Genomic DNA, 13,458 nt, shown 5'->3' with positions numbered 1-13,458 from the left:
ACAGGAGGCTTCACTGTGCAATGACTAGGGAAACTGAGGCTCAGAGCAGGGCAGGAGCCAGCCGGGGCAGAGAGGGACCCTGAGCCTTCAAGTTCCCAGCCCTGGGGGCTCATGCCACACCTATGGCCCTCACCAAGACTTCGCTGGTGTTCTGTGTAATTCAGTACAACATTAACCAGGGCCCCAGTGGCACTGGAGACACAGAAATAACCCAGACACAATCTCTAAGGAACCAATAGTTGCTTCCCACCAACTACATGCCAGGGATTTGGCTGGGGGCTTTACTTCCATTATCCCACTTAATATCCATGACATTTCATTTCCATCCCCATAATCCAGATGAGGAAACTGAGGCTCAGTGAGATCACATAGCAACTAACATGTTGTAAGACGTGCTACCTTCTTAAGGCTCTATACGCATTAATGCATTCATCTTTATACCAGTCTTAGGAGGAAGGCAGTTTTCTCATCTGTAAAATGGAGCTGATAGGTCCTAAGGCCAAACAGGTGCAAGAGCAGAGCTGGGATTTGTACCCAGGACCCTGTGGCTTGACACCCCAAGCCCTTCACCTCTTCTCTATGTCAGGGTGGGCCAGGGGCAGAAAGTGGACTCAGAAGTCCTTGTTCTGACAAGCCACCCGCCTTGGTGGGCCCTCTCCCAGCTGCCTTTGGCTCCTTCTTCTGTTTTGGGGCCTAGGGCCCAGGCCTGGCTTTGACAGAGGTTGGCGGAGTGACCTCCTGAAATGACAACAGAACCTTTTCCAGTTTGCCAAGCCTCTTGGAAGTGGGGCTTTGGAGCCCATTTTCCAGATGAGTAAACTGAGACTTGGAGACGTCAAGCAAGCTATTTGCCCGAGGTCACATGGCAAGAAAGTGGGTGTGTTAGGATCGGTCCTGGCCCCCTCACTTCAAGTTCAGAAGCCTCTCTCCCACCCTGCCCCCCATGGAGCTTAGCTTTCGGCTCGGTAAGTGCCACCATGGCAGAGGTCACAAGTTTTACCTGCTGCCCTTGTTGGGCAGAGAGTGGCGGGGTGGCGGGGAAGGAGGAGGACAGCTGCTGGAAACAAGGAGGTGCTTCAGCCACTATCGCGGGGACAGGGACATGGCACCACCTCTCGTGTCCACTCCGTCCCTCACACTACGCTTTAGCAGCTGCTGAGACCCCAGGAGCAGCACGGGGCCAGGCCAGCAGCTCCGGCTGACTTGGTTGTGATGAAGGACACCCCGTCAGCTCGTCACTGCCAAAGGACAGGATGCTTTTCAATAGGATCCTGAACATGTGGCACGCACACGCACACTCGTGGTCTGCCAATGCCCACACCCCAGGTGCTTGCACATCTGCCAACACAGCCGCTCACAATCACACACACTCACAAGCATGCAGTCCCCCTCCACCTGTACACACACACACACACACACACTGCCCCGGGCCCACAAGCGTCCCCAGCCTGCACATGGACAGGCACAGGCACACTCAGGCCCACACAGCCACACTCCTGCATGCACACCCACGTGCGCACACGTGCTGTAGCCCAGGAATGCACGTGCATGTGCATGGTACTCAATCAGTCCCACAACCTCTAAGTTAAGAGCCAGCTTGGAGAAGCCCAGGTTTGCCTGAGGCTGGGTTGGACCCTTGACCTTTGTCCCTGGGCAGCCCCAGCCACAGGCCCCCCACCTCCCATCCTCCCAGCAGGGTTTTTAGGGTCCCAATTGGACCTCCTGACTCCCAGACGCTCAGGGATGGGAAGGCAGCCTGTAGTGAAGGAGAGAATGTTCACGCCAGGCCTCGCCCAAGGATGAGCGGGGCATGCTGCCCCCACCACCAGCAGAAAGTGACCCAGGATCCGGAGGAGACGCCCCGGGAAGGCAGAGCCTGATCCACCAGCAATCACTCAGGCTCCAAACTGCGGCCCCGCCCCCACAGAGACCCCAAGACCACATTCACCCACATCACTGAGGCTAATTAACAAAATAGCCCACTTCTGCCATTCATGAGAAATCCAAACAGGGTCCATGTCATTGCCAACCTTCTCCCTGAAAGCCCCCAGGACCCAGGACAGCAGAGGCTTCCTCCCTTCTCCTCACCCCATACCCATCCTTTCGCACCCCAGGCAAGTCCCAGACACCATACACTGAGCCAATCCTGCCTTAAGTACCTGCCTGTGATTACACACATCTTGACTAGAGGATTCTTCTGCACTAATTCAGGTTAGGGTGTAATGGACTGAAAGCTTGTCACGAAAAGCCCTGTGAACCAGATGAGGCTGTAAGACAACCAGAGAGGGTCAGAAAAGAGGGGTGTACAGACGGCACGCAAGCTCAGCGTGCCCTGTGAGGACTCAGGGAAGTTCTAAACCTCCCTAACCCTCAGTTTACTCATCTGAAGGATGGCAGGGACCTCTGGGCCGCTGTGAGAACCTGACGCACAGGGACAGGCACACGGTAGGTGACTAAGAAAGGGTCACTATGGTGACAATTTAGAGAAAAGTAGGAAATACTGAGGTATTCAACCGAAGGTCACAGCATATATTATGTTGTGCTAAGTCAGAGGCCATTTCCTGCCCAGACCAGCGGCCGCAGGTGCCAAAGGTTTACACAAAAGCTCTGGGGAGAAAAGCTGAAGACTGTGAAAATGCTCTCCACTAAATGAACATTGTCTGCAAACTGGGAAAAGACCACCATTAGTCAATTTGGCCAGCGAAACACCTGGGGTCTGGCTCGCAAAAGCCCAGTGCTGAGAGTGGAGTTTGGCAATCTGGCGTTTCCCCCTCGGGGGACGGGGCTCTAATGGGGGGATTCCTGGCATGTGATGGGCCCATGGAGAAGCCTCAGTGGAGCGCAGAGATCTGCGTTCCAGGCCCAGCTCCCCACCAACGGAAACTTCCCCTCTCAGGGCCTCAGTTTTCCCATCCGGAAGATGGTAGAGTTGGGCTGAGAACATCTATCTCCAAGGAGCCTGAGGGCTCTCTGGTCCTGGGAGTTGACAGATGGCCCGGGGCCCCTCCCCAGACATAACCTGTGGCCCTTGCAGGCGCCGGGACAGCCTCGTTCAGAGACCAGAGGAAAAGGAAAGGGGTTGGTTCACTTTTGGGCTGAGGCTGGAATGGAATCGGAGGGTCTCATTGGCAAAGGGTTTGCTTCCCACCCGCCCCCAGGCTTGGCAGCCACAGAGGCCAGAACAGGCCAAACGCAAGAAATAATAAATCCTAACCAGGCTTTGCCCAGTCAGGAGGCCCGGCTGGCTCTTGTCACAGAAAGATCTTGTCCCCAGGAGCGCCCCGTGCTGCCCGGTGGAGGACTCCGCCCTCCTCCCCTCAGCCCTCCGCCTCCACATCTATTTCCTGTGACAACCTGCAAACCGAAGACCAACTTGCCTCCCCCCCACCACCACCATGCCCTGGCTTCTGCTCGACCCCCGCCCCGCCCCGCCCCCCAAGCAGGCCCCAGCTGCAGGAGGCCCCGCAGAGTGTAATTCCCCGCGCCCTGCTCTCCGCCCTGGGCCCGTCCGGACAGATTAAGCCTTTGTCACACACACCCAGAAAAGCTCAGGGCCAGATGGGACGGGACAAGTGGTGTCAGATCATCGACCCTCCACGGCCGGGACTCGGAAGGGCCCCAACCGCAGCACCACATATGGCTGTGGGAAGAGGAAAGGGGGCCCACGCAGGGGGCAGCCAGAGAGCAACATGGAAGGGAGATGACATACCATGGCCACCCTGGGGACCTGAGCCGACGCAGGGGCGCAGGGGGCCCTCGTTCCGCGGCTGCATGACACAACTCCCATACCCCCTCTTGGCCGAAATTGCTCTGCCTCCCCGCCTGCCCTCCCTTGGAGCCTCCATGGGCTTCTTGATCAGATCCTGAGCTATGCCCACCCCCACCCCCAGCAGCTGGGTGCCCAGGGAGCAGGCTCTGAGTCCAACCCTCTCCAATGCCCCAGTGCCCCCAGAACGCCTGTGGATGCCAAACAAATGTCTCAGACAAAGGTTTGTGGCCCAATGACCTTCACAAAAACCCACCCAGGACAAAACTACAGGATATCTCCCAACTGCCACCAGAGGCAATGATAACTTTACTCTGTGTGTGTGTGTAAAAGCCAGTGAAGGTAGGGGATATCCTTTGCACCTTTCAAAGAAGGTCCCATTCAGCTCCTCCCGGGAAGAGTCCATGGCTGCCCCAGAATTCCCAGCAGGATCTGTCCCTCTTAGATCAGTGAAAAGGAAAATGGAAATGTAAAAATAATAACTGAGCCCCAGGAAGGTACTTGGAGCTGGGGGTGGCAGGACTCAGGGCATCTCCTGCGGCTGGCTCCGGCTGACTGGGCAAGTGCAGGTAACTAACGGGCTCCCTGGGGACCAGCAGGCCAGGCAGGTGGGCGTGGGTAGCTTGAGGGGCGGGCTGTCACAGGAGGGCACGTCTGTTGTGTTTGTCGTCCCCCTGGCAGCCTGGGCAGGGAGGCCTGGGTTCCCTTTCTCTGCCTCCCAGGCAGGTGGTCCCTTGGGAGGGCTTATTATTGGTCTGGGAGCTAGGGTGGAGTCTTTCAAGGCCCCTGTTGCCAAGCAAAGCGGGTCGGCGTGGGCCTCACGGAGGATCCGAAGGCTGGCAGGACCTGGGGCCCAGGCCTAGCACCCAATTTCTGCATGTGGCCTGGGTGGGTGTATGTTCACTTGCTCCGCCTTGACAGCTCTGTGGCTAAGGGGGTAGGGGGACTGACGGCCCTATGATGCCCACTCCCTAGGGGAGAGGTCGACCAGCTCAGAGAACTGGTGAGCTAGCTGCCCTGTCTGAGGGTCACCTGCCCTCCCAACTCCAGGAGCGGGTGGAGTGGGGGCTCCTGCCTCAGGCAAGAAGGAGGTTGGGCCAAGACTCCCAGCTCCCTGGGGAGGGATAACCAGGATGGGATGGGGCTGAGGGGCACGAACTGACCTGGGAAGCTGGGATGGCTGAGGGCAATGACCCAGGATAGGGGGTGTGGACCAAGCCAACCATCTGGTGGGTCACTGACCTCGAAAAACCACTCTTAGGCTGGGGGCACTAGCCCAAGATGGAGGAGAACCGAGGGGGGTTAGCAACTGGCAGAGTGGGGAGGGCTGACCTGGGGAGAGGCAATGACCCCTACTCCCCGGGTGGCAGAGTGGGCACCAATTTGGGCTCGGGGAGGGGTCCCTGACTCGATCGGGGGAGGGGGGACAATGACCCAGACTCCCCGCGTTTGGCAGAGAGCACTGATTTAGGCTGGAAGGTCCCCGACTCGCTCAGGGTGGGACACTACCCCAGCCTTCCCCCGGGGAATCCGGCCCCAGCGCGCCCCTCGGCCCGGCCCCCTGCTCTGTGTCCGGCCGGAGGCGGCAGCGGCGCAGATGGGCCGCTGGCGGCCGCAGCGGCAGCGGCGCGGTTATCAGCGCTCCTCGCAGATGGGCCGCCCGCCCTCTGCGCTCACGGCTCCCCACTCCCCGCGGCCTGCAGCCCCGTCCCCTGGGCGAGGGGGGAGGCGCCTCCGGATCCGCTCCCCGGCTCCCGCCTCCTCCCTCTCGGCCCCCTCACCCCGCGGGCCGGGCCCGGGCGGCTGCCGGAGGGGGAGGGGGAGGGGACAAGTGCACTTTTCGTAACGACCGAATCAATTGTGTGTGAAGAGCCCGCTCCGGCCGGGGACTGAGCTGAGCGCAGGGCGGGCGGGCCGGACGGGGGAGGAGCACGGAGCGGGGAGCGGGGGAGCGAGGGAGGGAGGGAGGCCGGCGCGGGGCGGCCCCGCTCGCTCGCTCGGGCCGGGCGAGGCCGGGGAGGGAGCGAGGGGGGCAGGGAGGGAGGCTGGCCTGGCCCGGCCGGGCCAGGGGCTGAACGCACTAATGGAGGGTCTCCGCGACGGAAAGTTCAAAGCTCAGCAGCACCCCGGGAGCAGCGGCCCCCCCAGCCCCCACCCGCTGCAGAACAATGAGGTCCCGGCGGGGGAGCCGCGGGGCCCACGCCGCACGCCCTCTCCAGGGCGCCCCGGGCCGGAGGGGACGCCCCCGCCCGGCCGCCCGCCTCCTCCCTGTCGGCGGCTGCGGTTCCCCGTCCCCTCCCCCACGCCACCCCGCCCGGACCGGGCCGGCCCCGGGGACGGGGGAGGGGAGGGGATGGATAGGTCAGGCCGCCCCCGTCCCAGAGAGGGGGGAGCGAGGGGCCCGGGGGGCGGAGGGGGCGCCCCACCCACCCGCGGGAGGCTGCTCCTGCGCCAGGCTGCGGCTCGGGCTGCCCCTCCCCGGGCCAGCCCCGGGTGGGGTCGGGTAGACAGTGCCCGGGCGGGCCCCCTCCCCTGGCGCTGGGAAGCCGAGCTGACTCCCCGTCCCGTGGCTGTCCCTGCCCCCCCGCCCTCGCGGCACCACCCTCCACACACACATACACACGCACGCACACACACACACAGACACACACACACACACACACACACACCACACCGCCCAGCCGGCCCGGGGGCGGGAGCGCGAGGCGCCCGGGACAGGCAGCCCCGGGGCGGGCGGGGGGAGGCTCGGGCTTCTGAGCAGCCGCCTGCTGGCGGGGGGAGGGGACGGGAGAACGGAACATGCTGGGGTGAGCAGCCCGGGACAGCCCGCCCGGCACGGCCCGGGCAGCAGCGCAGAGGGGGGCAGGGACGCCCCGAACCCGGAGCGCTGCCCAGGCTGGCTGGGGCTGGCGGGTGAGCAGGGACGCGTGCGCCTCGGGAGGGCCAGACCCAGGGACAACCTCAGGGACACACGTTCGGACACACATCCACACCCCCACCCCGCCCCCGCCCGACCCGAGCCCCGCGGTGGGACCGGCCCGCGGCCGCCGCGCGCGCACTCACCGAGCCCGTCTTGACCGGCACATACACCACTTGGCCCATCTTGGGTTCCCGGCCGCTGCCCAGGCGGAAGCCCTTGGAGCGCACCCAGAACTGGAACTTGCCTTTCTCGCCGGCTGCCGGGCCGCTGCCCGCGCCGGTCCCGCCGCCGCCCTGCAGGACCTCGGCGATCCGCTGGTATTTGCTGCGTGTCACCGTCTTGGTTTTGGCCGAGTCGCCGTAGGTGCGCAGGCACCAGTCCCGGAACTGGCGGCCCAGCTCCGAGTCCCCGGGGCTGCGCTCGCGCTCCCAGCCCCCGCGCAGCAGCAGCGTCGGTTTCGGCATCCTCCCGGCGCGCCCGGCGCCCTCGGGGGCGGGCCGGCCGCCGGGCCGCCCGGTGCCGGGACTGGGCTGGGCTGGGCCGAGCCGGGGTGCGCCGCGGCCCGGGCTGTCCCGCGGTGTAGCTCCGGCGCGGCTGCTTGATGGGCACGGGCGGCGGCCGGACGCGCGGGGCTGCGGCGCGCTCTGTCCTGCTCGGGCGGCGGCGGCGGCGTTGGCGGCGGCGGCTCCGGCTCGCCTCCTGCTCCGCCTCCTCCTCCCCCCCGGCCGGGATGCAGGAGCGATGGAGGCAGCTCCGGGCCCGGAGGTGCAGAGGGGGCGGGCCGCCCCGCGGGCGGCCGGGGGAGGCGGGAGGCGGGGAGCGGCCCCGGGCGCGGAGAGCGAGACCGAGCCTGGGCGCGGGCGGCGGCGGCGGCGGCGGCTGTCAGCTCGCGCGGCTCATCCTGCTCCTGCTCAGGCTCCCGCTGCCGCTGCTCTTCCTCCTCCTCCTCCTCCTCCCGCGCCCGCCTCCACCACGCCGCGGGATCCCACCTGTTAGAGCGTCGCAGCCTTCGCCGCCGCCCCCCTTCCCGCGCCCGCCCGCGGGGCCCAGCCCCCGCCCTGGCCCGGCCCCTGGGGGCGCGGGGGCCGCCGCGCCCGCAGCCGCCGGTAGGGAAAGAGCCGCAGGCGCGCAGTGCCCAGCCCAGGGACCGAGTTCCCTCTGTCCGGGCCTGGCCCCGAGCCTCGCAGGCCGCTCTCAGCCCGGACCCGGCGGCCTCTCAGGGAGTAGGGCGCAGACCCCGCCCGGCCGCAGGCGTCCCGGCCTCCCCGGGCGGCCCCGCCCGATTTTAGCCTGGCGCTGGTGGTACAGGGCAGGGCCCCTTCCCTTCCTCTCGGCGACTGGCCTGACCTCTCCGGTGCGAGCCCGGCGCCAGAGGAGCAGTGTTCCCCTGGGGAACCCCAAACCGCCGCCCTTCGGAGGCCCCCAAACTTCCTCCCCTCTCGCCTCACCTGAATTCCCCGAAGTTTGGCCGGTCTTGGTTCGGCTAACGCCACTGGTCTGGGACAGCGCCAGGCCCCGGAGAAGTCGTCAACATTGACCGGTGGCCTCACTCAGGCCAGCCCCACCAAGGCTTGGAGCAACGCTCAACACACCCACAAATTCATCCCGAGACACCCTGCCTTCCTGGGTGCACCTTGGCCTAGAATCACTGGCTGAGTAAACTCAAGTGGATATGCCATCCCCCTCCTCCCCGGGCAGGACTGACCTTGGGTAGAGCCAGTCCCCTTCCCCTTAATGAGATTACTAACATAAATAAAGGCACAGGCCAATTCTCCGGGATGTCTGCCCTCCTTTGCTTAACAGGTTTGAGAAATTGCTGAGCTTCTCTTCTTGCTGCTTCTCTTCCACCCTCAATGTCCTCAGGCCACTCCTGCAAGCAAGTCACCACCCACGCCTGAGTCCCAGATTTTGCCCAGTGCAGGACCATTTTTTGCCCAGGAACTACTGGCTACCCTCATCCCAAGGTCCCCCACCCTGGCACCTACAGAGTGCCAGGTCCTGGCAACTCTGAGCGGCAAAGGAGACTGGCCCATTTTACAGATGAAGGCCTGGGGCTTGGAGAGGTGGCCTGACCTGGTCAAGGTCACGCAGGGAGGAGAGGAGGGTTCTGGCTCAGGTCGGTCTGGCTCCTGCTACCACATCACACATGAAGACTCCCCCTGACATCCCACTGGGAGAGATACCCACTCTGTATGTGGCTGGCTCATGTCCCCCAGTAGACTGGGAGCTCCAGACGCTCAGGGTTCATGTCAGGCCCTAGCACAGCACCTGGCACACAGTAGGTGCCAATAACTGCCAAAAGAACGCCAGAGGTCTTCCAAGTCCCAACCTCTCTCTGCATTTCACATAGATTTATTTTTAGATAATTTACATTTCTATGTTACTTTATATATACCAACAACTCCACACTCATTTTTCCTCTTTATCTTCCTAAGAGCTCTATTTGGTTCCATGCTGCCATGCCCATTTTTCAGAGATGACCCCTGAGGCTCAGAGAGGGCAAGGTGCTACCCAAAGGCCATACAGCCCCTCCCCTGGGGGTGGGGGAGGAGGGGCTTCTGCATGACTTAGAAGCCCACTCCCTGACTTTTCCAATACAGCCCTTGACACATAACCCCACAGTTGACTCTCTCCCTGAGAACAAAGGTGCTCTAGCCTAGCAATGCTAATGATTACTTTCAGCAAGGGTGCCCTGGTGCCTAGGTGGTGGGGCCCCCCCGTTTGAGCCCGGGTCTCTGTCCAGTTCCAAGACACACCAATAACCGCTAAGCCAGACCACCTCTCCATGCAATCTGGGTCTTTGCCTGCCTTCCAGAACCTAAAAATCTTGTTAATCTTGAGCTGAGTTCTAGTGTGACAGAAGGTGTAGTACGATGAAGAGAACGTAGGCTTCGACAAGGACCTACTGTAGAGCACAGGGAACTCTGCTCCCTGTTATGTGGCAGCCTGGATGGGAGGGGAGTTTGTGGGAGAGTGGATACATGGATATGTATGGCTGAGTCCCTTTGCTGTGCACCTGAAACTATCACAACACTGTTAATCGGCTAAACTCCAATAGAACATAAAAAGTTAAAAAAAAAAAAAAAAAAGAATGTAGGCTTCGCATAGAGTCAAACAGACTTGAGGTTGAATCCTGGCTACCATTTGCCATGGCATTCTTCGTGCCCAGAGATCCCAGTTGACTGCTTCCCAACTAAATGAACCCATCAACCCACCCTTTGCCGGGTGACCTCTGGCAGGTCACTGAACCCTAACTTCATCATCTGTTATAATGGACAGACTGTAAAGGTTCAGCAGAATAACGTATGTGAGAGAGGCTGGCATATTTAACAGGTGCCCAATAAACGCCATTTGCACCTCCGTAGAAGGAGGAAGATGAACTTCGTTAATACTTTTTGAGTTTCATTCCATCAACAAACACTTCTTGAGAAGCCATTATACACTAGGTGCTTGGAATATAGCCATGGGATCCCCAAGGTCCTTGCCCTCTTAGAGCTTACCGATGGGTGGGGAAGAGGGCCATTGAACAAACCAACTATCAATAATTACAGCTTAGGGAAAGGGCCATGATGGAAATAGGGAACTGTGATAGCAAATAATGGACAAGAGGGACTGCTGTTCTTAGGGGGATCAGGAAAGTCTCCTCTGAGAAGGTAGATTTGAGCAGTGATGTAAGTGACAAGGAGCCAGCCATGCTATGTTCTGAGGGAAGAGCATTCCAGGCAGAGGGAACAGCATGTGTAAAGGCCCTGAGGTGGGAAAGAGATTGGTATTTTCCAGAAGTTGGAAGGAGGCCAGTGTGGCTAGAGTGAAGTAAGTGAGGAAGGCTTAGAGGGCAGGAGACCATGGGAGAAACCTTGGATTTCAGTCTAGATGTGCTGGAAGGCCTTTGGTGAGTTTTAAACAGGGGGGAGATTGATGAGTAGAGAGGACTGGAGGGCAGCTAGAGTGGCCCAGGGGTCTGTAATCTAGGGGCTTGGAGGTCAGGGGCCTTGGTTTCTCCTCCCATGTGTCAGCTCACTCTACACCAGGCATATCTCAGCCTCTTGCCCCAAGGGATGCTAGGAAAAGAGTGGAGGGGGCTGAGTCAAGGATGAGAATAGCCTACTGCAACCCATCTCCACTTCTGCGGAAGCAGTTCTCTGGACCTCTGGCTTGTTCATGTCAATGGCATCCTTTAGCAAGGGTCCTGCCCCAGAGCACACTAGGTGGAAGGTAAGTTTCTCACAATGCCCAGCAAGAGCAGGGCAATGGAAGGACAATCATGGTCCTAGGGGGAAACTGCGCCTCCTGTCTTCTCATTCCCGACAGCTGCCAAAGGACAAAGTAGGCTGCTCCAGTAATCGTGGGTTATTGGATCCCTGGATTTTTTTTTTACCCTTAATCCAGATGTCCACAGGAGTCCAGACCACCAGGGCTCATGTCCACTTCCAATACTGACAGTAATGTACTGGGTCACAGGAGCTTAAGTGAGAAAGGGTCTGGAGAAATCATACAGTCTAAACTCTGCCCTTTACAGATGGGTAAACTGAGTCCCACAGAAGGGAAGAGGCTCAGGGTTACCAGCAGAGCGGGGCACCTGGACTTTGCCTGGTTTGGCCCAGATCACTGAGCTCTGACCCTGGGCCCAGATGAAAGGGAATGCCTGCAACTCGGAGGTGAGGTGGCCCCAACCCAGCCTGGGGTGGGGCAGAGTGACTCAGGCCCCCACGGAGGCCTGTCCACCGAAGGCTGGGAGAAGCAGTGAGGTCCTGGAGCCTTGGGGCAGCTGGGGGGAGGGTGGTTTCCACTGTCAGGCACTTGTGCCACTTCCATCAAGGACTATGCAGCCATTCCCCCCCCCCCCCCCCCCCCACCGCAAGCACCGCAAGCATCTCCCCCTGTGGTCTGCTCAGCCACAGCGACCTGCTGCTTCAGGTCCACCCCCACACAGTGTGGTCCAGGGGCTTCCATGGCTGCTCACAGACCCCTGGGCTTTCCCCATCCTGGCTTTGACCACACAATATCACGATTGCCTGCTTACCTATGCCTACCAGTGCCCAGCACACGGGCTGAGGTTTAATAATTATTAAATAAATGAGTGAATGAAGGAATGAATGAATGTGTTGGTTCTCAAAATGCACATCTCAGACTGACAACTACAGCATTTCCCACCACACTCCTCTGCCTCCCCCGTAATCAATCAGTTTGTGAGCATTTATGTGCTCCTCCTCAGAAGGCTCTGCCATTGAGTCACCTGCCGTGGGTGCCTTGATTCCTCTAAGCCTCAGTTTTCAAAACCGGTAAGATGGGGATAATAATTATACCTAACTCACAGTGCTGTTGTGAGAATAAGCACTCAATAAATGTTAGCTCCAGTTATCACCATGTCCATCTGCCATTCATTCCGGCGGTTGTTTGAGTAGCCTCTGTGTGTCAGATGCTGTGCCTGGTGTCGGGATCACAGCCATAAACAAGATGGACCTGGCCCCAGCCCTCATGACACTCAGGGACCAGCTGACTTTGAAAAGATCATGACAAATATGTTGAGAATTAGAAGACAAAAAGCTGCCATGAGAACACACGAAGGGGGCTCAAATGTGCATCTTCTGAGAAACCCTGCCCTAGAGTTCCCTGGACGGAGGCACTCAGGGCGAAGACAAGGGGAAGGAGAAAAATGTCTCCACACCTACAGTGGCCCTGGTCGTGGAACCACACCAGAGTGGGAAACATCGACCCACCTTCCCGCAGAGTTTAGGAAGCCCTTGAGTCCAGCATCTCCCTTTCCAAAAACTAAAGCATAAAGAGATAAGGGTTTCCTTCAAATGTCACTGCCCCAGCCAAGCCCTCCTTGACCACCCTTTCAAAAATAATCCCCAGTGTCTCTCTCTATCCCCTGCCCTACTTTATTCATCTTCATAGACTCAGCACCACCTTCTGTTATAATGTGTATTTATTTGTTTCTGTTCATCTCATGCACTGCAATGTGTCAAAAAGGCGGGGATTTTGTCTTGTTGACTGTAGTATCTCCAACACTGAGAGCAGCCTGGCACATAGTAGGTGTTCAATACATATTTGTTGAATAAATGAGTGAATGAAGAAACGTGTGTGTGTGTGTTTGCATGCACATGCATTATAACTAAAATTTGCAATGATATCCACAAAGATTTATGTTGAATTGAAAAGGAAAGAGGTTTTTCTTTCTGTTATTAATTTTGTCTACTGCAAGTCACTTCCCTTCATTGAGCCTCAGTTTCCTCATCTGTAAAATGGAGCTAATATCTACTTTGCAGCATCATTGTGGGACATCAATATGGTGAAAAATGCCCAGATGCCTGGCACACAGTAGGTCCCCTGTGGGCAACTCTGTTATTCTGATGGAGCCCTTAGCTGGGGAGGCTCACAGAGGGGGATACCCAGGGCCTGAGCCTTCCTGTAGGACACAGAGGCAGCTGACACTGGATCTGTCCCGTCACCTGAACTTGCCGGTAATTTATTGATGCTGGATGCTGGCACCTAGCAGCTTGCCGGGTCAGCCTCAGGGAGCAGGTGTGGGGCCACCGGGGCCTACCCCCAGCCTCACCCAGGAGGAGCGGGTGGGGAGAGTGGGTCTGCACAGCCCAGGAAAACTGATAGGTCAGCCCTTACAAATCCCCTACTATGTGCCAGGCACTGGGGGACTCGGAAAAAAAACAGGTGAGTTCCTTGCCTGACCAGAGCTGATAGAGGGTGAGAGAGACATAACTCATCATTTGAACACCCACAGAAATGGTGACAGCTGCATGCGGGCCTA

General features: G+C 59.4%; 1 protein-coding gene across 3 annotated transcripts in view; it reads right to left on the bottom strand.

The window, feature by feature from the left end:
• Positions 1–7,352, bottom strand: part of NOL4L (nucleolar protein 4 like) — a 129,042-nt gene extending 121,690 nt beyond the window's left edge. For 2 of the 3 annotated variants that reach the window (XR_003427165.1, XM_027078605.1), the window contains exon 1: positions 6,830–7,351. Coding sequence is in view for 2 of the 3 variants with exons in the window: in XM_027078605.1 (XP_026934406.1) it covers positions 6,830–7,150 (321 nt within the window). In the remaining variant the exon portion in view is untranslated. Of the gene's footprint in view, positions 1–6,829 lie in introns of all 3 variants that reach the window. The other variant, XM_027078606.1, reaches the window with a different exon arrangement.
• Between the last annotated feature and the right edge of the window lie 6,106 nt (positions 7,353–13,458).

This window comes from Aethalodelphis obliquidens, unplaced genomic scaffold (assembly GCF_003676395.1).
Source record: "Aethalodelphis obliquidens isolate GAN/ISIS:26980383/991018 unplaced genomic scaffold, ASM367639v1 scaffold42, whole genome shotgun sequence".
NCBI classification, from domain to species: Eukaryota; Metazoa; Chordata; class Mammalia; order Artiodactyla; family Delphinidae; genus Aethalodelphis; species Aethalodelphis obliquidens.
The sequence above is the reverse complement of the archived record's forward strand: the minus strand, read 5'-3'. Positions and strand labels throughout refer to the sequence as shown.